We start from the raw sequence: 26,009 nt of genomic DNA, 5'->3' as shown, positions 1-26,009 counted from the left end.
GAAAAGATAATTTGTTAGTGCCATTAACTGGGGGAGCTCAGGACAGAAAAGGCTCCTGTCCAGCCATAAACCGTCCATGGACCTCGAGCACCTTTCCCTTCTGCATGGACCTGTGTGGGCCTGTTTCGGGAGAATAGTTCCTTGTTGGCAAACTCCAACCATTTTAGCGGTGCAGTGGAGAGGTGGGTGTTTGACGTTTGACATTGCTTTGCCTATTAAACAAGGTCCTCACCTACTCACAAGAGGGACCTAAGGACTGGTGGCTCCACTTGGGTCACCCAGCCACCCGTGACAGGGGCCCAGGGATAACTGGTACCTCCCAGTCCTTACAACAAAATCTTTGGGTGCCTATGACCCCCCTGCAGAGCCCACCCACCAGCATGCTCTAGGTAACAGAGACATGTTTTCCTCAGAGACACTTGGGGGTCAGTTCTGAGCCCCCTGCCTTGTTCAGAGCGTGACCCCCTGCTACAATCAGATACTGGTATATACGCCAATCACCACTGCCCATCTAAGACTGTAGGACAGAGCCTGTACCACACACTTCATCATCAGCTACCTGGAAACCTGAGCTGAATTGGTACAAGAAAACTGAATGGACTCCTAGACTGATATACCAGATAACAGCTCTAGCCAGCTGGGGACAGGACACCAGAGCTCCAAAGGTGAAAATAATCAAGCTAGCTCACTCAAGCAACCCATAGGGGTATACCAAAACAACACAAAGTAAGCAGCTACGACACAGTAAGCAAGCATAAACCAATACAATAACTTATAGATGGCTCAGAGACAGCAATCGATATCAAGTCACATAAAGAAGCAGGCCATGATCACCTCAACAGGCTCTCAAAACAAAGAATCCAGGGATCTTTTCGATGAAAGTGCATTCCTGGAATTACCAGAGGCAGAATACAAAAGTTTAATATACAGAACCCTTCAAGATGTCAGGAAGGAAATGAGGCAATACGCAGAACAAGCCAAGGAACACACAGATAAAGCAACTGAAGAACTCAGAAAGATTATTCAGGAACATAATGAAAAGTTTAATAAGCCGGAAAAATCCATAGACAGACAGCAATCAGAAATTCAGAAGATTAACAATAAAATTACAGAATTAGATAACAATAGAAAGTCAGAGGAGCAGAACTGAGCAAGTAGAAGCTAGAATTTCTGAACTCGAAGATAAATTACTTGGCACTAATATATTTGAAGAAAAATCAGATAAAAGAAGTAAAATGAAGAAACCTTAAGAATCATGTGGGACTCTATCAAGAGAAATAACCTATGAGTGACTGGAGTACCAGAACAGGGAAGGATAACGGAAAATACAGAGAAAATTGTTCAGGATTTGTTGGCAGAAAACTTCCCTGATATTGTGGAAGATGAGAAGATATCTATCCAAGATGCTCATTGAACTCCACATAAGGTAGATCTTAAAAGAAAGTCACCAAAACATATAATAATCAAGCTTGCCAAAACAGAAGATAAGGAGACAATTATAAGAGCAGCGAGGGATAAAAGAAAAGTCACCTACAAGGGAGAGCCAATAAGAATAAGCTTGGACTACTCGGCAGAAACCATGCAGGCAAGAAGGCAATGGGATGACATGTTTAAAAAATTGAAGGAAAAAAATTGCCTGCCAAGAATCATATATCCAGCAAAACTGTCTCTTAAATATGAAGGTGAAATTAAGACATTTCCAGATAAACACAAGTTGAGGGAATTCGTAAAAACCAAACCAAAACTCAAGAAATACTAAAGGGAGTTCTTTGGTTAGAAAATCAATAATATCAGGTATCGACCCAAGACTAGAACACTGGGCAGAGCAACCAGAAGTCAACCCAGACAGGGAAATCCAAAAAAAAAAAAAAAAAAAGGCAAGAATCTATATGATTCTATTAAAACTGAACCACAAAAAGACAAACAACCCAATCAAAAATTGGGCAAAGGATATGAACACATGATTCACTAAAGAAGATATTCAGGCAGCTAACAGATATATGAGAAAATGCTCTCGATCATTAGCCATTAGAAAAATGCAAATTAAACTATGATGAGATTCTATCTCACTCCTACAAGGCTGGCATTAATCCAAAAAACACAAAATAATAAATGTTGGAGAGGCTGCGGAGAGATTGGAACTCTTATACACTGCTGGTGGGAATATAAAATGGTACAACCACTCCGGAAATCTATCTGGCATTTTCTTAAAAAGTTAGAAATACGACTACCATACAACCCAGAAATCCCACTCCTCGGAATATACCCTAGAGAAATAAGAGCCTTTACACGAACAGATATATGCACACCCATGTTTATTGCAGCTCTGTTTACAATAGCAAAAAGCTGGAAGCAACCAAGGTGTCCATCAATGGATGAGTAGTTAAATAAATTATGGTATATTCACACAATGGAATACTACGCATTGATAAAGAACAGTGACGAATCTGTGAAACATTTCATAACGTGGAGGAACCTGGAAGGCATTATGCTGAGTGAAATTAGTCAGATGCAAAAGGACAAATATTGTATAAGACCACTATTATAAGATCTTGAGAAATAGTACAAACTGAGAAGAACACATTCTCTTGTGGTTATGAGAGGGGGGAGGAAGGGAGGGTAGGAGAGGGTTATTTACTGATTAGATAGTAGATAAGAACTACTTTAGGTGAAGGGAAGGACAATACTCAATACACGGAAGGTCAGCTCAACTGGACTGGACCAAAACCAAAGAAGTTTCCGGGATAAACTGAATGCTTCGAAGGTCAGCGGAGCAAGGGCGGGGGTTTGGGGACTATGGCTTAAGGGGACTTCTAAGTCAATTGGCAAAATAAATTCTATTAAGAAAACATTCTGCATCCCACATTGAAGTGTGGCGTCTGGAAGCTTAAATGCTAACAAGTGGCCATCTAAGATGCATCAATTGATCTCAACCCACCTGGATCAAAGGAGAATGAAGAACACCAAGGTCACAAGATAATTATGAGCCCAAGAGACAGAAAGGGCCACATGAACTAGAGACTTACATCCTGAGACCAGAAGAACTAGATGGTGCCCGGCCACAACCGATGACTGCCCTGACAGGGAGCACAACAGAGAACCCCTGAGGGAGCAGGAGAACAGTGGGATGCAGACCCCAAATTCTCATAAAAAGACCAGACTTAATGGTCTGACTGAGAGTAGAAGAATCCTGGCGGTCATGGTCCCCAAACCTTCTGTTGGCCCAGGACAGGAACCATTCCCAAAGACAACTCATCAGACATGGAAGGGACTGGACAATGGGTAGGAGAGAGATGCTGATGAAGAGTGAGCTACTTGTATTGGGTGGACATTTGAGACTGTGTTGGCATCTCCTGTCTAGAGGGGAGATGGGAGGGTAGAGAGGATTAGAAACTGGCAAAATTGTCACGAAAGGAGAGACTGGAAGGAGGGAGCGGGCTGACTCATTAGCGGGATAGTAAATGGGAGTATGTAGTAAGGTGTATTTAAGTTTATATGTAACAGACTGACTTGATTTGTAAACTTTCACTTAAAGCACAATAAAAATTACTAAAAAAAAAAAACCCAACACAGAGTAATGGTGATGTTATTATATAAAATAAGACAACATTAAAATAATAAAGAGGGACTAAGAAATGTAATCATACACCTTCCATATGGAGAGGAAGATACGGCGATACAAAGAAATAAAAGTTAGGTATAAATTTAGAAAAATAAAGGTAAATAATAAGGTAACCACAAAGGGGACAAACTATCCTACTCATCAAAATAAAATACAAGGGAAAAATACAGACTCAGCAGGAACAAAATCAACAACAAATATGAGCAAAGGACAACATATAAAGAAAATCTACTCAGCACATAAAATCAAGTGGGAAAAAGAAGCTGTCGACACACAAAAAAAGACATCAAAATGATAGCACTAAATTCATGCCATCCATAATTACCCTGAATGTAAATGGACTAAGGGCACCAATAAAGAGACAGAGAGTGGCAGAATGGATTAAAAAACAAGATCTGTCTATATGCTACCTACAAGAGACACATCTTAGACTTAGAGACATAAACAAACTAAAACTCAAAGGATGGGAAAAAATATATCAAGCAAACAACAATCAAAAAAGAGCAGGAGTGGCAGTATTAATTTCTGACAAAATAAACTTTAAAGTTCAATACATCAGAAAGGATAAGGAAGGACACTATAGAATGATTAAAGGAACAATACACCAAGAAGATATAACCATATTAAATATTTATGCACCCAATGACAGGGCTGCAAGATACATAAAATAAACTCCATCAGCATTGAAAAGGGAGATAGACAGCTCCACAATAATAGTAGGAGGCTTCAACACACTACCTTCCGTGAAGGACAGGACATCCAGAAAGAAACTCAATAAAGACAGGGAAGATCTAAATGCTACAATCAACCAAATTGACCTCACAGACATATACAGAACACTCCACCCAACAGCAACCAAATATACTTTCTTTTCTAGTGCACATGGAACATTCTCTAGAATAGACCACATATTAGGTCATAAAGCAAGCCTTAGCAGAATCCAAAACATTGAAATATTACAAAGCATCTTCTCTGACCATAAGGCCATAAAAGTGGAAATCAATAACAGGAAAAGCAGGGAAAAGAAATCAAACACTTGGAAACTGAACAATACCCTGCTCATAAAAGACTGGATTATAGGAGACATTAAGGATGGAATAAAGAAATTCCGAGAATCCAATGAGAATGAAAACACTTCCTATCAGAACCTTTGGGACACAGCAAAAGCGGTGCTCAGAGGCCAATTTATATCAATAAATGCACACATCCAAAAAGAGGAAAGGGCCAAAATCAAAGAACTATCCCTACAACTTGAACAAATAGAAAGAGAGCAACAAAAGAAACCCTCAGGCACCAGAAGAAAACAAATAGTAAAAATTAGAGCAGAACCAAATGAAGTAGAAAACAGAAAAACGATTGAAAGAATTAACAAGACCAAAAGCTGATTCTTTGAAAAAATCAACAAAATTGATAAACCATTGACTAAACTGACAAAAGAAAAACAGGAGAGGAAGCAAATGACTGGTATAATGAATGAGATGGGCGATATTACAACAGACCCAACTGAAATTAAAAGAATCATATCAGATTACTATGAAAAATTATACTCTAATAAATTTGAAAACCTAGAAGAAATGGATGAATTCCTAGAAAACACAGCCTACCTAAACTAACACAAACAGAGGTAGAACAACTAAATATACCCATAACAAAAGAGGAGATTGAAAAGGTAACCAAAAAACTCCCAACAGAAAAAAACCCTGGTCCGGATGGCTTCACTGCAGAGTTCTACCAAACTTTCAGAGAAGCATTAACACCACTACTACTAAAGGTATTTCAGAGGATGGAAAACTACCAAATTCATTCTATGAAGCCACCATATCCCTGATACCAAAACCAGGTAAAGACACCACAAGAAAAGAAAATTATAGACCTATATCCCTCATGAATGTAGATGCAAAAATCCTCAACAAAGTTCTAGCCAATAGAATTCAACAACCTATCAAAAAAATAATTCACCATGACCAAGTGGGATTCATGCCAGGTATACAGGGATGGTTCAACAGTAGAAAAACAATTAATGTAATCCACCACATAAATAAAACAAAAGACAAGAATCCCAAGATTTTATCAACTGTTGCAGAAAAGGCATTTGACAAAGTTCAACACCCGTTCATGATAAAAACTCTCAGCAAAATAGGAATAAAGGGAAATTTCTCAATATATTTAAGGGCATTTATACAAAGCCAACAGCCAACATCACCCTAAATGGAGAGAGCCTGAAAACATTCCCGTTGAGATCGGGAGCCAGACAAGGATGCCCTTTATCACCACTCTTATTCAACATTGTGCTGGAAGTCCTAGCCAGAGCAATTAGGCTAGATAAAGAAATATAGGGCACCCAGATTGGCAAGAAAGAAGTCAAAGTATCTCTATTTGCAGATGACATGATCTTATACACAGAAAACCCTAAGGAATCCTCCAGAAAACTACTGAAACTAATAGAAGAGTTCAGCAGAGTACCGGGATACAAGATAAACATACAAAACTCAGTTGGATTCCTCTACACCAACAAAAAGAACATCGAGGAGGAAATCACCAAATCAATGCCATTTACAGTAGCCCCCAAGAAGATAAAATAAACAAAAAAAAAAGAGAGAAGATAAAATACTTAGGAATAAATCTTAGCAGAGATGTAAAAACTTATACAAAGAAAACTACAGTACGCTTCTGCAAGAAACCAAAAGAGACTTACATAAGCGGAAGAACATACCTTGCTCATGGATAGGAAGACTTAACATTATAAAAATGTCTATTCTGGAGGCGGAGCCAAGATGGCGGACTAGGCAGACGCTACCTCGGATCCCTCTTACAACAAAGACACGGAAAAACAAGTGAATCGATCACATACATAACAATCTACGAACCCTGAACAACAAACACAGATTTAGAGATGGAGAACGAACTAATACGGGGAAGCAGCGATTGTTTCCAGAGCCTGGAGCCAGCGTACCAGTCAGGTATGGCACAAACACAGAGAGCGGCTCCACCCCCTTGAACTAACCCCGGGAGGGAGACCAGCCGGTTCCGTGGGCGGCGTGGGACGCAGCCGGTAGGAGAAGTCCCCGGGAGGCAGTGACTGGTCTTGGAGCAGGAAGAGCAGCGTCCCAGCTGGAGAACCGTCCCGCTGGGATTTGGACTGGATGCAGGTACGGCATAAACACGGAGAGCTGCTCCACCCCCCTGAACTAACCCTGCGAGGGGGCCCAGTTGGGTCGCGCGGGCGGCGTGTGACCCAGCCGATAGGAGAAGTCCCTGGGAGGCAGTGACTGGTATTGGAGCGGGGAGAACAGCGTCCCAGCCGGGACACTCGGTCACGGCACAAGCACGGGGAGCTGCTCCACCCCATCTGAACTAACCCTGGGAGGAGGCCCAACTTGTTCGCGGGAGCGGCACGGCCACGCAGCTGGAGGGATGAGAAGTCCCCGGGAGGCAGCGACTGATTTTGGAGTCGAGAGTGCACCGTCCCAGTAGGGGAGCCTTGACGCTGGGCGTAGGGCTGGAAGCGGAGGATCTGAGCGTGACTGCAGCGGGCCAGACCCCCCGGGGGCAATCTCCACACAGCCAGCACACATAGGCGACGTGCCCCGCGGGAATCTCAGATATAATAGTCATTCCAAGCAAGGCAAGCAACTCTGGCTATATTCTGAGGTGCTACTCTCCTATCTCTCTGTTCCCTCCCCCACCCTCCCCAGGCGGCTTCATTAACATCCGAATAGCCTGAGCCAGAGGGAGAACTCTGACAGGGATCTGACTGCATTTTTTTTTTAGCAGATTTTCTGGAAAAACTAGTTTCCCAGTGATGGCTCGGAGACAACAATCCATATCTAACCACTTAAAGAAGCAGACCATGACAGCTTCTCCAACCCCCCAAACAAAAGAATCAAAATCTTTCCCAAATGAAGATACAATCCTGGAATTATCAGATACAGAATATAAAAAACTAATTTACAGAATGCTTAAAGATATCAGAAATGAAATTAGGATAACTGCAGAAAAAGCCAAGGAACACACCGATAAAACTGTTGAAGAACTCAAAGAAATTATTCAAGAACATAGTGGAAAAATTAATAAGTTGCAAGAATCCATAGAGAGACACATATAGAAATCCAAAAGATTAACAATAAAATTACAGAATTAGACAACGCAATAGGAAGTCAGAGGAGCAGACTCGAGCAATTAGAATGCAGACTGGGACATCTGGAGGACCAGGGAATCAACACCAACATAGCTGAAAAAAAAATCAGATAAAAGAATTAAAAAAAATGAAGAAACCCTAAGAATTATGTGGGACTCTATCAAGAAGGATAACCTGCGGGTGATTGGAGTCCCAGAACAGGGAGGGGAGACAGAAAACACAGAGAAAATAGTTGAAGAACTCCTGACAGAAAACTTCCCTGACATCATGAAAAATGAAAGGATATCTATCCAAGATGCTCATCGAACCCCATTTAAGATTGATCCAAAAAGAAAAACACCAAGACATATCGTCATCAAACTCACCAAAACCAAAGATAAAGAGAAAATTTTAAAAGCAGCCAGGGAGAAAAGAAAGGTTTCCTTCAAGGGAGAATCAATAAGAATAAGTTCAGACTACTCAGCAGAAACCATGCAGGCAAGAAGGGAATGGGACGACATATACAGAACACTGAAGGAGAAAAACTGCCAGCCAAGGATCATATATCCAGCAAAACTCTCTCTGAAAGATGAAGGCGAAATTAAGATATTTACAGACAAACACAAGTTTAGAGAATTTGCAAAAACCAAACCAAAGCTACAGGAAATACTAAAGGATATTGTTTGGTCAGAGAAGCAATAATATCAGATATCAGCACAACAAAAGGTCACAAAACAGAACGTCCTGATATCAACTCAAATAGGGAAATCACAAAAACAAACAAATTAAGATTAATTAAAAAAAAAATACACATAACAGGGAATCATGGAACTCAATAGGTAAAAGATCACAATAATCAAAAAGAGGGACTAAATACCGGAGGCACTGAACTGCCATATGGAGAGTGATACAAGGCGATATAGAACAATACAAGTTAGGTTTTTACTTAGAAAAATAGGGGTAAATAATAAGGTAACCACAAAAAGGTATAACAACTCTATAACTCAAGATAAAAGCCAAGAAAAACATAACGACTCAACTAACATAAAGTCAAACACTGAAAATGAGGATCTCACAATTTACTAAGAAAAACGCCTCAGCACAAAAAAGTATGTGGAAAAATGAAATGGCCAACAACACACATGAAAAGGCATCAAAGTGACAACACTAAAAACTTATTTATCTATAATTACCCTGAATGTAAATGGACTAAATGCACCAATAAAGAGACAGAGAGTCACAGACTGGATAAAGAAACACGATCCATCTATATGCTGCCTACAAGAGACACACCTTAGACTTAGAGACACAAACAAACTAAAACTCAAAGGATGGAAAAAAGTATATCAAGCAAACAATAAGCAAGAAAGAAGAGGAGTAGCAATATGAATTTCCGACAAAATAGACTTTAGACTTAAATCCACCACAAAGGATAAAGAAGGACACTATATAATGATAAAAGGGACAATTGATCAGGAAGACATAACCATATTAAATATTTATGCACCCAATGACAGGGCTGCAAGATACATAAATCAAATTTTAACAGAATTGAAAAGTGAGATGGATATCTCCACAATTATTGTAGGAGACTTCAACACACCACTTTCGGAGAAGGACAGGACATCCAGTAAGAAGCTCAATAGAGACACGGAAGATCTAATTATAACAATCAACGAACTTGACCTCATTGACTTATACAGAACTCTCCACCCAACTGCTGCAAAATATACTTTTTTTTCTAGCGCACATGGAACATTCTCTAGAATAGACCACATATTAGGTCATAAAACAAACCTTTGCAGAGTCCAAAACATCAAAATATTACAAAGCATCTTTTCAGACCACAAGGCAATAAAACTAGAGATCAATAACAGAAAAACTAGGGAAAAGAAATCAAATACTTGGAAAATGAACAATACCCTCCTGAAAAAAGACTGGGTTATAGAAGACATCAAGGAGGGAATAAGGAAATTCATAGAAAGCAACGAGAATGAAAATACTTCCTATCAAAACCTCTGGGACACAGCAAAAGCAGTGCTCAGAGGCCAATTTATATCGATAAATGCACACATACAAAAAGAAGAAAGAGCCAAAAGCAGAGAACTGTCCCTACAACTTGAACAAATAGAAAGTGAGCAACAAAAGAATCCATCAGGCTCCAGAAGAAAACAAATAATAAAAATGAGAGCTGAACTAAATGAATTAGAGAACAGAAAAACAATTGAAAGAATTAACAAAGCCAAAAGCTGGTTCTTTGAAAAAATTAACAAAATTGATAAACCATTGGCTAGACTGACTAAAGAAATACAGGAAAGGAAACAAATAACCCGAATAAGAAACGAGAAGGACCACATCACAACAGAACCAACTGAAATTAAAAGAATCATTTCAGATTATTATGAAAAATTGTACTCTAACAAATTTGAAAACCTAGGAGAAATGGATGAATTCCTGGAAAAACACTACCTACCTAAACTAACACATTCAGAAGTAGAACAACTAAATAGACCCATAACAAAAAAAGAGATTGAAACGGTAATCAAAAAACTCCCAACAAAAAAAAGCCCTGGCCCGGACGGCTTCACTGCAGGGTTCTACCAAACTTTCAGAGAAGAGTTAACACCACTACTTCTGAAGGTATTCCAAAGCATAGAAGATGACAGAATACTACCCAACTCATTCTATGAAGCCACCATCTCCCTGATACCAAAACCAGGTAAAGACATTACAAAAAAAGAAAATTATAGACCTATATCCCTCATGAACATTGATGCAAAAATCCTCAACAAAATTCTAGCCAATAGAATCCAACAACACATCAAAAAAATAATTCACCCTGATCAAGTGGGATTTATACCAGGTATGCAAGGCTGGTTTAATATCAGAAAAACCATTAATGTAATCCATCACATAAATAAAAACAAAAGACAAAAACCACATGATCTTATCAATTGATGCAGAAAAGGCATTTGACAAAGTCCAACACCCATTTATGATAAAAACTCTCACCAAAATAGGAATTGAAGGAAAATTCCTCAACATAATAAAGGGCATCTATGCAAAGCCAACAGCCAATATCACTCTAAATGGAGAGAACCTGAAAGCATTTCCCTTGAGAACGGGAACCAGACAAGGATGCCCTTTATCACTGCTCTTATTCAACATCGTGCTGGAAGTCCTAGCCAGGGCAATTAGGCTAGACAAAGAAATAAAAGGTATCCGGATTGACAAGGAAGAAGTAAAGTTATCACTATTTGCAGATGACATGATTATATACACAGAAAACCCTAAGGAATCCTGCAGAAAACTACTGAAACTAATAGAAGAGTTTGGCAGAGTCTCAGGTTATAAAATAAACATGCAAAAATCACTTGGATTCCTCTACATCAACAAAAAGAACACCGAAGAGGAAATCACCAAATCAATACCATTCACAGTAGCCCCCAAGACGATAAGATACTTAGGAATAAATCTTACCAAGGATGTAAAAGACCTATACAAAGAAAACTACAAAGCTCTACTACAAGAAATTCAAAAGGACATACTTAAGTGGAAAAACATACCCTGCTCATGGATAGGAAGACTTAACATAGTAAAAATGTCTATTCTACCAAAAGCCATCTATACTTTTAACGCACTTCTGATCCAAATTCTAAGGTCATATTTTAAGGGGATAGAGAAACAAATCACCAATTTCATATGGAAGGGAAAGAAGCCCCGGATAAGCAAAGCACTACTGAAAAAGAAGAAGAAAGTGGGAGGCCTCACTTTACCTGACTTCAGAACCTATTATACAGCCACAGTAGTCAAAACAGCCTGGTACTGTTACAACAACAGGCACATAGACCAATGGAACAGAATTGAGAACCCAGACATAGATCCATCCACGTATGAGCAGCTGATATTTGACAAAGGACCAGTGTCAATTAATTGGGGAAAAGATAGCCTTTTTAACAAATGGTGCTGGCATAACTGGATATCCATTTGCAAAAAAATGAAACAGGACCCATACCTCACACCATGCACAAAAACTAACTCCAAGTGGATCAAAGACCTAAACATAAAGACTAAAACGATAAAGATCATGGAAGAAAAAATTGGGACAACCCTAGGAGCCCTAATACAAGGTATAAACAGAATACAAAACATTACCAAAAATGATGAAGAGAAACCCGATAACTGGGAGCTCCTAAAAATCAAACACCTATGCTCATCTAAAGACTTCTTCAAAAGAGTCAAAAGACCACCTACAGACTGGGAAAGAATATTCAGCTATGACATCTCCGACCAGCGCCTGATCTCTAAAATCTACATGATTCTGTCAAAGCTCAACCACAAAAAGACAAAGAACCCAATCAAGAAGTGGGCAAAGGCTATGAACATGCACTTCACTAAAGAAGATATTCAGGCAGCTAACAGATACATGAGAAAATGCTCTCGATCATTAGCCATTAGAGAAATGCAAATTAAAACTACGATGAGATTTCATCTCACACCAGCAAGGCTGGCATTAATCCAAAAAACACAAAATAATAAATGTTGGAGAGGCTGCAGAGAGATTGGAACTCTTATACACTGCTGGTGGGAATGTAAAATGGTACAACCACTTTGGAAATCTATCTGGCGTTATCTTAAACAGTTAGAAATAGAACTACCATACAACCCAGAAATCCCACTCCTGGGAATATACCCTAGAGATACAAGAGCCTTCATACAGACAGATATATGCACACCCATGTTTATTGCAGCTCTGTTTACAATAGCAAAAAGTTGGAAGCAACCAAGGTGTCCATCAACGGATGAATGGGTAATTTCGCTCAGCATAATGCCTTCCAGGTTCCTCCATGTTATGAAATGTTTCAGAGATTCGTCACTGTTCTTTATCGATGCGTAGTATTCCATTGTGTGAATATACCACAGACTGATTGGATTTGTAAACATTCACTTGAAGCTTAATAAAAGTTATATAAAAAAAAATGTCTATTCTACGAAAAGCGATGTGTACATTTAATGCAATTCCGAACCAAATCCCAATGACATTCTTTTTTTTTTATTAACTCTTATTGAGCTTCAAGTGAACGTTTACAAATGAAGTCAGAGTGTCACATATAAGTTTATATACACCTTACTCCGTACTCCCACTTGCTCTCCCCCTAATGAGTCAGCCCTTCCAGTCTCTCCTTTCGTGACAATTTTTTCAGCTTCCAACTCTCTCTATCCTCCCATCCCCCCTCCAGACAGGAGATGCCAACACAGTCTCAAGTGTCCACCTGATATAATTAGCTCACTCTTCATCAGCATCTCTCTCCTACCCACTGTCCAGTCCCTTTCATGTCTGATGAGTTGTCTTCGGGAATGGTTCCTGTCCTGGGCCAAGAGAAGGTTTGGGGACCATGACTGCCGGGATTCCTCTAGTCTCATTCAGACCACTAAGTATGGTCTTTTTGTGAGAATTTGGGGTCTGCATCCCACTGATCTCCTGCTCCCTCAGGGGTTCTCTGTTGTGCTCCCTGTCAGGGCAGTCATCGATTGTGGCCGGGCACCAACTAGTTCTTCTGGTCTCAGGATGATGTAGGTCTCTGGTTCATGTGGCCCTTTCTGTCTCTTGGGCTCTTAGTTGTCGTGTGGCCTTGGTGTTCTTCATTGTCCTTTGCTCCAGGTGGGTTGAGACCAATTGATGCATCTTAGATGGCCGCTTGTTAGCATTTAAGACCCCAGACACCACACTTCAAAGTGGGATGCAGAATGTTTTCATAATAGAATTATTTTGCCAATTGACTTAGAAGTCCCCTTAAACCATGGTCCCTAAACCCCCGCCCTTGCTCCGCTGACCTTTGAAGCATTCAGTTTATCCCGGAAACTTCTTTGCTTTTGGTCCAATCCAGCCAACGACATTCTTTAATGAGATGGAGAAACAAGTCACCAACTTCATATGGAAGGGAAAGAGCCTCTGGATAAATAAGGCATTACTGAAAAAGAAGAACAAAGTACGAGGCCTTACGTTACCTGATTTTAGAACCTATTATACTGTCACAGTAGTCAAAACAGCCTGGTACTGGTACAGCAACAGATACATGGACCAATGGAACAGAATTAAGAATCCAGACATAAATCCATCCACATATGAGCAGCTGATATTTGACAAAGGCCCCAAAACAGTTAAATGGGGAAAAAACAGTCTTTTTAACAAATGGTGCTGGCATAACTGGATATCCATCTGCAAAAAAATGAGACAAGACCCATACCTCACTCCATGCACAAAAACTAACTCAAAATGGATCAAAGACCTAAATATAAAATCTAAAGCGATAAAGATCATGGAAGAAAAAATAGGGACAACGTTAGGAGCCCTAATACATGGCATAAACAGTACAGAAAACATTATAAAGAACGTAGAAGAATAACTAGATAACTGGGAGCTCCTAAAAATCAAACACTTATGTTCATCCAAAGACTTCACCAAAAGAGTAAAAAGACTACCTACAGACTGGGAAAAAAGTTTTTAGCTATGACATTTCTGATCAGCGCCTGATCTCTAAAATCTACATAATACTGCAAAAACTCAACTGCAAAAAGACAAATAACCTAATTAAAAAATGGACAAAAGATATGAATAGACACTTGACTAAAGAAGACATTCAGGTAGCTAACAGATACATGAGGAAATGCTCACAATCATTAGCCATTAGAGAAATGCAGATCAAAACTACAATGAGATTCCATCTCACTCCTACAAGGCTGGCATTAATGCAAAAACCACGAAATAATAAATGTTGGAGAGGCTGTGGAGAGATTGGAACACTTATACACTACTGGTGGGAATGTCAAATGGTACAAACACTTTGGAAATGGATTTGGTGCTTCCTTAAAAAGCTAGAAATAGAACTGCCATAGGATCCAGTGATCCCACTCCTTGGAATACATCCTAGAGAAATAAGAGCCTTTAGACGAACAGATATATCTACACCCATTTTTTATGGTAGCACTGTTTGCAATAGCAAAAAGATGGAAGCAACCAAGGTGCCCATCAATAGATGAATGGATAAATAAATTATGGTATATTCACACAATGGAATACTACGCATCGATAAAGAACGGTGAGGAATCTAACATTTCATAACATGGAGGAATCTGGAAGGCATTATGCTGAGTGAAATTAGTCAGTTGCAAAAGGACAAATATTGTATAAGACCACTATTATAAGAACTTGAGAAATAGTTTAAACTGCGAACACATTCTCTTGTGGTTACCAGAGCGGGGAGGGAGGGAGGGTAGGAGAGGGTACTCACTAATTAGATAGTAGATAAGAACTACTTTAGGTGAAGGGAAAGACAGCACACAGTACAGGGGAGGTCAGCACAATTGGATTAAACCAAAAGCAAAGAACTTTCCTGAATAAACTGAATGCTTTGAAGGCCAGCGTAGGAGGTGCAGGGGTCTGGGGACCATGGTTTCAGGGGACATCTAAGTCAATTGGCATAATAAAATCTATTAAGAAAACATTCTGCATCCCACTTTGAAGTGTGGCGTCTGGGGTCTTAAATGCTAGCAAGCAGCCATCTAAGATGCATCAATTGGTCTGAACCCACCTGGACCAAAGGAGAATGAAGAACACCAATGACACAAGGTAATTATGAGCCCAAGAGACAGAAATGGCCACATGAACCAGCGACTACATCATCCTGAGACCAGAAGAACTAGATGGTGCCTGGCTACAACTGATGACTGCCCTGACAGGGAACACAACAGAGAACCACTGAGGGAGCAGGACACCAGTGGGATGCAGACCCCAAATTCTCACAAGACCAGACTTAATGGTCTGACTGAGACTGGAAGGACCCCGGTGGTCATGGCCCCCAGACCTTCTGTTGCCCCAGGACAGGAACCATTCCGGAAGCCAACTCTTCAGACATGGATTGGACTGGACAATGGATTGGAGAGGGATGCTGGTGAGGAGTGAGCTTCTTGGATCAGGTGGACACTTGAAACTATGTTGGCATCTCCTGCCTGGAGGGGAGATGAGCGAGTGGAGGGGGTTAGAAGCTGGTGAAAAGGACATGAAAAAAGAGAGTGGAGGGAGAGAGCAGGCTGTCTCGTTAGGGGGAGAGTAATTGGGAGCGTGTAGCAAGGTGTATATGGGTTTTTGTGTGAGAGACTGACTTTATTTGTAAAGTTTCACTTAAAGCACAATAAAAATTATTAAAAAAAAAAAAGAATGAGGCAACTTTAACCACTCTCAGCAAACAAAATGATGGGGCCAACATGCATTCCCAGAAAACAAAAGATCAGCACGTAAAATCGTTTAGGGTGAGTATGTCAAGATGTAAATGATTATTCTCAGGAAGAAAATGTTCCTAACTAACCAAACTAATCAGGATGTAAACCATTTAAGAAGACTATGTAAACAGTTTGTTCCCAGAACCGACTACAATCATGAATACCCACAACCCCATTGCTGTCAAGTCAATTCTGCTCATAATGACCCTATAAGATAGAATAGAACTGCCACATAGGGTTTCCAAAGCTGTAAATCTTTAAAGAAGCAGACTGCCACATCTTTCTCCCATGGAGAGGCTGGTGGGTTCAAACCACTAACCTTTTGGTTAATGTTAGCAGCTGAACACTTAATCACTGTGCCACCAGGGCTCCTTACAATCAGGAATAAATAAAACCAAACCCGTTGCTGTCAAGTCGATTCCAACTTGTAGGTGACCAGAATTCCACCATCAAGAATAACTAAACCAGCTGGCTCACTCCCCCCACAACCGGATGGCCAACCTTGACGTTTTGAAGGACTTCAGAGTGAAGCTGTTCTCTATCTACATTCAACCATAGCTCCCCCTGCCTTTCCTTTGTTTCTCTGTGTATAAAAACCTCTAACTCGATAGAGACAGTGGAACACTGTGTTGAGAACATCCTCAACTCTGTGTTTTCTCAATTTGCAAATTAAAAAAAATTTATTCCTCAATAAAACTCTTTGCTTTTACTTTAAGTAGACTCTGTAGCTTGTGCTATATGACAGAGTTGTTGCTTCACTCTTCTTCCCAGAAGTGAATTAAACTTTATTAAGGCTGCTGCTTTTTGGATTGAATTACTGATACTTCTCTCCTTAGATTCTTCCTGTCAAGTTCATTTCTCTTCTCTGATCATCTCACCCAGTGGTTTATCAGTAGAGACTCTTCCTCAGCAGCAGGAAGAACAGTTCCTGGGCATTTAAGTTAACTTCGACTGGACTGAAAAGAACACTGTAGCTGAATCCCCGGTGTTGATTCATGTCCCCGAGGAAAAGGACTGTAGTAAAAGGGAATAATGTGCATGGATGCCAGAAGAGGGAACCAAAGAGCAATAATCCTTGCCTGAGTATCCAGTGCCGCCTAGGGGAGAACGTGCCTTGACTGCCATGGGCACATCAGGCTGTTAACACAACACACTTCCTCCAGGATGTTCAAATGGTGGTTTGATTTACCATACAATTTTAAATTTTTATGAATGAATATATGAATGAATGAATATTTAGGGGAGATCTTATGCTAAGAACCGAGAGTAGCATTCCTATCTGCAGGGCAGATAAATTCTCAATCAAAAAAATCATACCTTGATATTCTAGATACTAGATCAGCCTCTTATTTTGGCTTTGTTTCCTCAGCATTGAATAACATTGGGTAACGTGATAAAAAGGAATTTCCGGATTGCAACACAGAGGACCAGGCCTCACCATGTACATGTACGTGTACAGCCAGTTGTATTCTTTCATTCACTGAAAAATTACCAACCTCCTACTATGTGCCAGGCACAGTGTACTAGCACATGGTACATAGCACGTAGTGCTAGACTCCGGGGTTATCGCAGAGAAGAAGAGACAGTGCTTGCCTCAAGGGGTAAACAATCCAATAAACCCAAACCCACTGCTGTCGAGTTGATTCCGGCTCAAACAGTCTAATAGGAAAAAAAAAAAAAATAGAAAGGAGAAATTAATTGGGAAATTTCTCTACAGTGCGATGAGAATGATGATAGGAACAAGCGTGAGTACTTTGGAAAAAACTGGGAGAGGCACCTAATGCATGCCAGGGGACTGGGGCAGGTTTCTGTCAGGAAATGAGATCTAGTGGAGTTGGCCAGGGGAGGTGGGAGAGCCTTCCAGGCAGTGCTTGTGGGAGCCAAATGGAGAAGCCCAGAGGCCACAGTGACTGGAGTTTAGAACTTAGGGGGTGGGGTGTGGGGGAAGGAGTGAGCCCAGAACTGGAGAGGTACTGAGTCACTACAGCCTACTGAGGTTTTTGATGTCACTCAGAGGGAAAAGGGGAAATAATTAAAGGGGGATGAAATCTTTAGATTTGTTGTTTCTAAAGATCACTGGCTGCATTTTACAGATTGGAGTCAAAGGATAAAGTTTAACATCATGGAAGTTAAAATACGAAGTTTGTTTGAGGCACCTAGAATCCAAAGTCTGTTTTGATGTCTCCTAATTTCTAATCTTTAATTTGGAAACCCTGGTGGTGTAGTGGTTAAGTGCTATGCCTGCTAACCAAGAGGCTGGCAGTTCGAATCCACCAGGCACTCCTTGGAAACACTATGGGGGTGGTTCTACCCTGTCCTATAGGGTCACTATGAGTTGGAACTGATTTGAGGGCAGTGGGGTTTTTTTTTTTGGTTTTAATTTCTAATTTAAACAATTTTGTAAAGTTTCTAAATTCTAATACGAGATTCCAGGAACACATTTTGCTACCATCAGGGCTACCACCCAAGACCCTCTCTTGAGCCCACAAGGGGACAGTCTGAGAAGCAGGGATGAATCATTAGCTGAGGGAGAGCAATCTGCAGCATCAGGAGCAAAGCGATGAGCAGATGGGTGGGGCTTCTGTAACCTCTGTTGTCTCTTGACTGGGTCTGTTGTCCCTGGAGGAGTGCTCATATTTAGGTGGCATATTTAAGCAGGCTGTATTTTAACCTGGGGCTGTCGATGGTCTAACATGCTATTATAGGAATGAAACTAACATGATCTGAGTGCCAACTATATGCGAGCTACTGAACCAATGATGTTTTATGAACACAATATGATATAATGATCCTTACAACTATTTGTAGTATCTACTATCGTGGAGAGGTAGGAGTAAAGAGAAGTTAAATAACTTGCCTAAAATCACAGAGATAATAAATGACAGAGCCAGGATTTGAAGATAACTCTAGCTCTTTTACGTTTGGCTACCACCTATTTAGGAGACCTTGTGGTGCAGTGCTTAAAGTGCTCAGCTGCTAACCCAAAAGTTTGGTGGTCCAAGCCCACCAGTTGCTCCGTTGCTCCATGGGAGAAAGACGTGGCAGTCTGCCTTCATAAAGATCTACAGCCTCGGAAACCCTATGAGGCCAGTTCCTTGAGTCAGAATTGACTCAACAGCAGTGGGGGGACCCACCAATTAATTTCTATTGTACACAACCTGGTGTTTAACAGTTATCTTGGCAGTGTTGATTGTAGCTGGTTGAAAACCCACATCCAGACAAACAAAGTCTCTCTAAATTTGCATCATCATCTATTTTGGCAAGATCAGTATCTGACACCACAGTGTACTCAGAGAAGGTACTGAACCCCATAAAATGGTAAATTGGTTTTCCCTTGCAGGTAAACCTACTGGGTTTGTCTTGCATTAGTTCCTGATCAGCAACAGGATTTTTGAATTCACTGGGGCGGGGTGGGGGTGGGGGGGGGGGTGGGGGGGTGAGGGATACAAAGGAGGAAAAAGTAAATGTGCTATCGACTAACTTTAAAAAAAGTTTTTTTTTATTGTGCTTTAAGTGAAACTTTACAAATAAAGTCAGTCTCTCACACAAAAACCCATATATACCTTGCTACGTACTCCCAATTGCTCTCCCCCTAATGAGGCAGCCTGCTCCCTCCCTCCACTCTCTCTTTTCATGTCCATTTTGCCAGCTTCTAACCCCCTCCACTCGCTCATCTCCCCTCCAGGCAGGAGATGTCAACATAGTCTCAAGTGTCCACCTGATTCAAGAAGCTCACTCCTCACCAGCCTCCCTCTCCAACACATTGTCCAGGCCAATCCATGTCTGAAGAGTTGGCTTTGGAAATGGTTCCTGTCCTGGGGCAACAGAAGGTCTGGGGGCCATGACCACCGGGATCCTTTCAGTCTCAGACCATTAAGTCTGGTCTTTTTACAAGAATTTGGGGTCTGCATCCCACTAGTGTCCTGCTCCCTCAGTGGTTCTCTGTTGTGTTCCCTGTCAGGGCGGTCATCAGTTGTAGCTGGGCACCATCTAGTTCTTCTGTTCTCAGGCTGATGTAGTCTCTGGTTTATGTGGCCATTTTTGTCTCCTGGGCTCGTAATTACCTTGTGTCCTTGGTGTTCTTCATTCTCTTTTGATCCAGGTGGGTTGAGACCAACTGATGCATCTTAGATGGCTACTTGCTAGTATTTAAGACCCCAGACGCCACCCTACAAAGTGGGATGCAGAATGCTTTCTTAATAGATTTTATTATGCCAATTGACTTAGATGTCCCCTGACACCATGGTCCCCAAATCCCTGCCCCACTACTCTGGCCTTCGAAGCATTCAGTTTATTCAGGAAAGTTCTTTGCTTTTGGTTTAATCCAATTGTGCTGACCTCCCCTGTATTGTGTGTTGTCTTTCCCTTCACCTAAAGCAGTTCTTATCTACTAATCTAATTAGTAAAAACCCCTCTCCCACCCCCCTTCTCCCCCCCTCATAACCATCAAAGAATATTTTCTTCCCTGTTTAAACTATTTCTCAAGTTCTTATAATAGTGGTCTTATACAATAGTTGTCCTTTTGCAACCGACTAATTTCACTCAGCATAATGCCTTCCAGATTCCTCCATGTTATGAAATGTTTCACGGATTCATCACTGTTTTTTATCGATGCGTAATATTCCATTGTGTGAATATACCATAATTTATTTATCCATTCATCTGTTGATGGGCACCTTGGTTGCTTCCATCTTTTTGCTATTGTAAACAGTGCTGCAATAAACATGGGTGTGCTTATATCTGTTAGTGTAAAGGCTCTTATTTCTACAGGATATACTCCAAGGGGTGGGATTGCTGGATCATATGGTAGTTCTATTTGAAGCTTTTTAAGGAAGCGCCAAATCGATTTCCAAAGTGGTTGTACCATTTTACATTCCTGCCAGTAGTGTATAAGAGTTCCAATCTCTCCACGGCCTCTCCAGCATTTATTATTTTGTGGTTTTTGGATTAATGCCAGCCTTGTTGGAGTGAGATGGAATCTCACTGTAGTTTGATTTGCATTTCTCTAGTGGCTAATGATCATGAGCATTTCCTCATGTATCTGTTAGCCACCTGAATGTCTTCTTTGGTGAAGTGTCTGTTCGTATCCTTTCCCCATTTTTTAATTGGGTTATTTCTCTTTTTGTAGTTGAGTTTTTGCAGTTATTATGCAGATTTTAGAGATCAGGCTCTGATCGGATATGTCACAGCTAAAAACTTTTTCCCAGTCTTTAGGTAATCGTTTTAAACTTTTGGTGTAGTCTTTGGATGAGCATAGGTGCTCAACTTTTAGGAGCTCCCAGTTATCTACTTTTTCTTCCGCATTTTTAGTAATGTTTTGTATATTGTTTATGTCATGTATTAGGGCTCCTAATGTTGTCCCTATTTTTTCTTCCATGATCTTCATTGTTTTAGATTTTATATTTAGGTCTTTGACCCATTTTCAGCTTGTTTTTGTGCATGGAGTGAGGTATGGGTCTTGTCTCATTTTTTTGCAGATGGATATCCAGTTATGCCAGCACCATTTGTTAAAAAGACCATCTTTTCCACATTTAACTGTTTTGGGCCTTTTGTCAACTATCAACTGCTCATATGTGGATGGATTTATGTCTGGATTCTCAATTCTGTTCCATTGGTCTATGCATCTGTTGTGGTACCAGTACCAGCCTGTTTTGACTAATAATAGGTTCTAAAATCAGGTAGAGTAAGGCCTCCCACTTTGTTCTTCTTTTTCAGTAATGCTTTCCTTATCTGGGGCCTCTTTCCCTTCCACACGAAGTTGGTGATTTGTTTCTCCATCTCATTAAAAAATGTCTTTGGAATTTGGATCAGAATTGCATTAAATCTATAGATCGCTTTTGGTAGAATAGACATTTTTATAATGTTAAGTCTTCCTATCCATGAGTAAGGTATGTTTTTCCACTTATGTAGGTCTATTTTGGTTTCTTGCAGAAGTGTTTTGTAGTTTTCTTTGCATAATTCTTTTACATCTCTGGTAAGATTTCTTCCTAAGTATTTTATCTTCTTGGGGGCTACAGTAAGTGGTACTGGTTTGGTGATTTCTTCTTGGATGTTCTTTCTGTTGCTGTAGAGGAATTCAACTGATTTTTGTGTGTTTATCTTGTATCCCAATACTCTGCTGAACTCTTCTATTAGTTTCAGTAGCTTTCTTGAGGATTCCTTAGGATTTTCTGTGTATAAGATCATGTCACCTCAAATAGAGATACTTTTACTTCTTCCTTGTCAATCTGGATGGCCTTTATTTCTTTATCTGGCCTAACTGCTCTGACTAGGACCTCCAGCACAATGTTGAATAAGAGCAGTCAAAAAGGGCATCCTAGTCTGGTTCCCGATCTCAGGGGAAATGTTTTCAGGCTCTGTCCATTTAGGGTGACGTCATCTGTTGGCTTTGTATAAATGCCCTTTATTATGTTGAGGAATTTTCCTTCTATTCCTATTTTGCTGAGAGTTTTTATCATGAATGAGTGTTGAACTTTGTCAAATGCCTTTTCTGCAACAATTGATAAAATCTTGGGATTCTTGTCTTTTGTTTTATTTATGTGGTGAGTTACATTAATTGTTTTTCTAATGTTGAACCATCCTTGCATACCTGGCATGAATCCCACTTGGTTATGGTGAATTATTTTTTTTTGATACATTGTTGAATTCTGTTGGCTAGAATTTTGTTGAGGATTTTTGCATCTAAGTTCTTGAAGGATATAGGTCCGTAATTTTCTTTTACGTGGAGTCTTTTCTTGGTTTTGTTATCAGAGATATGGTGGCTTCATAGAATGAGTTTGGTAGTATTCCGTCCTTTTCTATGCTCTGAAATACCTTTAGTAGAGTGGTGTTAACTCTTCTCTGAAAGTTTGGTTGAACTCTGCAGTGAAGCTGTTACCCTCTTTTGAACATTTTTTAAATCTTGATTTATTTTTTTTGATTTCCCTGTCTGAGTTGACTTCTGATTGCTCTGTCCAGTGTTCTAGTCTTGGGTCGATACCTGATATTATTGATTTTCTAACCAAAGAATTCCCTTTAGTATTTCTTGTAGTTTTGGTTTGGTTTTTGCAAATTCCTGAAACTTCTGTTTATCTAGAAATGTCCTAATTTCACCTTCATATTTGAGACACAGTTTTGCTGGATATATGACTCTTGGCTGGCAGTTTTTTTCCTTCAGTGTTTTAAATAAGTCATCCTGTTGCCTTCTTGCCTGCATATTTTCTGCCTAGTAGTCCGACCTTATTGTTATTGACTCTCCTTTGCAGGTGACTTTTCGTTTATTCCTAGCTGCTCTTAAAATTCTCTCTTTGTCTTTGGTTTTGGCAAGTTTGATTTTAATATGTCTTGGTGACTTTCTTTTAACATCTACGTTTTGTGGAGTTCGATGAGCATCTTGGATAGATATCTTCTCATCTTTCACGATATCAGGGAAATTTTCTGCAAACAAATCTTCAACAATTCTCTCTGTATTTTCTGTTATCCCTCCTTGTTCTGGTACTCCAATCACTCGTAGGTTATTTGTCTTGATAAAGTCCCACAGGATTCTTAATGTTTCTTCATTTTTTAAAATTCTTTTATTTGATTTATCTTCAAATATATTAGTGCCAGAGGATACCCTGGTGGTGTAGTTGTTAAGTGCTATGGCTTCTAATCATAAGGGTCAGCAGTTCAAATTCACCAGGCACTCCTTGGAAACTCTATGGGGCAGTTCTCCTCTGTTCTATAGGGTCGCTATGAGTTGGAGTCAACCCAACAGCACTGGGTTTGGTTTGGGTTTTTTTTTCGTATATTAGTGCCAAGTGTTTTATTTTCAAGTTCATAACTTTTGCCTTCCACTTGCTCAATTCTGCTTCTCTGACTTTCTATTGAGTTGTCTACTTCTGTAATTTTATTGTTAATCTTCTAAATTTCTGATTGCTGTCTGTCTATGGATTTTTCTAGGTTATTAAATTTTTCATTATGTTACTGAATAATCTTTTTAATTTCTTCAATTGCTTTATCTGTGTGTTCCTTGGCTTATTCTACATATTGCCTCATTTTCTTCCTGATGTCTTGAAGGGTACTGTATACTAATCTTTTGTGTTCTGCCTCTGGTAATTCCAGGAAGGCACTTTCATCTAGAAGATCCTTTTATTCTTTGTTTTGAAAGCTTGTTGAGGGGATCATGGTCTGTTTCTTTATGTGACTTGATATAGACTGTTGTCTCCAAGACATCTATAAGTTGTCGTATTAGGTTATTTTATGTTCACCTACTGTGTCTTAGCTTCCTGCTTTGTTTTGTTTTGATATTCCCAAATGGGTTCCTTGAGTGAGCTAGCTTGATTATTTTCTTCTTAGGAGCTCTGACATTCTGTCTCTGGATGGTTAGAGCTGTTATCAGGTATTATCAGTCTAGGAAGCCATTCACTTTTCTTATATGACTTCAGCTCAGGTGTCCAGGTAGCTGATCATCAAGTGTGTGCTACATGCTCTATCCTGCAGTCTTAGAGGGGCTGGGGTGATTGGTGTAGGTACCGGTATCTGGTGGCAGCAGGGAGTCACACTCTGAACAAGGCAGGGTGCTGAGAATCATCCCCCACACGTCTCTGAGGAAAGCATGTCCCTGTTCCCTAGAGTGTACAGGTGGGTGGGTCCTGCAGATGGACCATGGGCACCCAATGTTTTTGGTTGTAAGGACTGGGAGGTACCATTTTGATTAACTTTTTTTAAAAAATATGTTGCATTTTACATATTTGTTATGACAATTTTATAAGATGCAGAAATTGAGAAAATGACTTGAGACTTTTCACCTAAATGTGTAGTCCATTAGATATATTCTAAATATAATAATGATCATAATAATAACAAGCTTTTATTGAATGCTTTTTACGCACCAGAAACTCTCTTAAGGACTTTATATGTATTAACTCTCAAATCTATTTAGTATGGAAAATATTTTTTAAAAATATAAGAAATATATATATATAAAATAAAAGTGGAAAGAATAGCATAATGTACCCATGTACCCATCCTCCAGCTCCAGCAATTATCAATTTATGGCCAATCTTATTTCATGCATTACCTCTCCCCACTGCACCTATCTCGCCCCCAGTGGACTGTTTTGAAGCAAATCCTATACATCATCATTTAATCTGAAAGTACTTCAGTATGTATCTCGAAAAGACAAGGATTATTTTAGGTTCACACCTTGCCTTTGGTTGACGTGTTGCTTAAATCTCTTTTAATCTATATGTTTCCCCTCTCCTTTTTTTCTTCTCCTTGCGGTTTATTTGTTCATGAAACTGAGTCCTTTGTCCTGTAGAGTTTTACTCGTTCTGGATTTTGCTGATTACTTCTCTATAGTGTGGTTTAGGAGTCCCTGGGTGGTGTAATTTATAGGGTTGCTAAATCGACTCAGTGGCAACCTGTGGTTGGCTGCTCACTGAAAGGTTGGGGGTATGATTCTATCCAGAGATGCCTCTGAAAAAAACAGCCATTGAAAACTCTACGGAACACAGTTTTACTTTGACGCACATGAGTCTGCATGAGTTGGAATCGACCTGATGGCAACTGGTTAGTGTGGTTTAACATGTTCTTCTGTTCCTGTGTTTCATTTAAACTAGTATTCTGATCTAAACATTTGATCTGATTCAAATTTTATATTTTTGTAGGAATAGATGGTGGTGCATTTTTTCACCTGGAGGCACATAATACCTGATTATTGTCCTTTTTGTGATGTTAGAAGGAATCGATCATCATTGCCTAAATCCATTATTTCATTAAAAATTTACAAAAGGATATATGAATTCTTTGCATATCTTTGACGACCTTATGAAATAGGCATAAAATGATCCCATTTACAGATGAGGAAACTGAGGCACAGTAATAGACATAAAAGTAGTACAATTTTAGCTTCTTAAGTAACTAGTTTCAGTTCTAATGAAGGAAAAAATGATTTTTCTATAGTCTCAATAGAGTAAATATAGCAAACTGCTAAGCTTCAAAACCTGGCTCCAATACTTATGTCCATGA

The 26,009-nt window shown here is 39.8% G+C and overlaps 1 protein-coding gene across 1 annotated transcript in view; it reads right to left on the bottom strand.

Annotated features, from left to right (window-relative positions):
- LOC126077546 (all-trans-retinol dehydrogenase [NAD(+)] ADH4-like) overlaps window positions 1–26,009 on the bottom strand; it is a 56,125-nt gene that overhangs the window by 16,714 nt on the left and 13,402 nt on the right. The window contains 1 exon segment of the mRNA XM_049887069.1: window positions 19,190–19,419. Coding sequence (XP_049743026.1) covers window positions 19,190–19,419 — 230 coding nt within the window.

Source organism: Elephas maximus, chromosome 5 (genome assembly GCF_024166365.1).
Source record: "Elephas maximus indicus isolate mEleMax1 chromosome 5, mEleMax1 primary haplotype, whole genome shotgun sequence".
Lineage (NCBI taxonomy): Eukaryota > Metazoa > Chordata > Mammalia > Proboscidea > Elephantidae > Elephas > Elephas maximus.
This window is presented reverse-complemented; position numbering and strand designations above follow the sequence as displayed.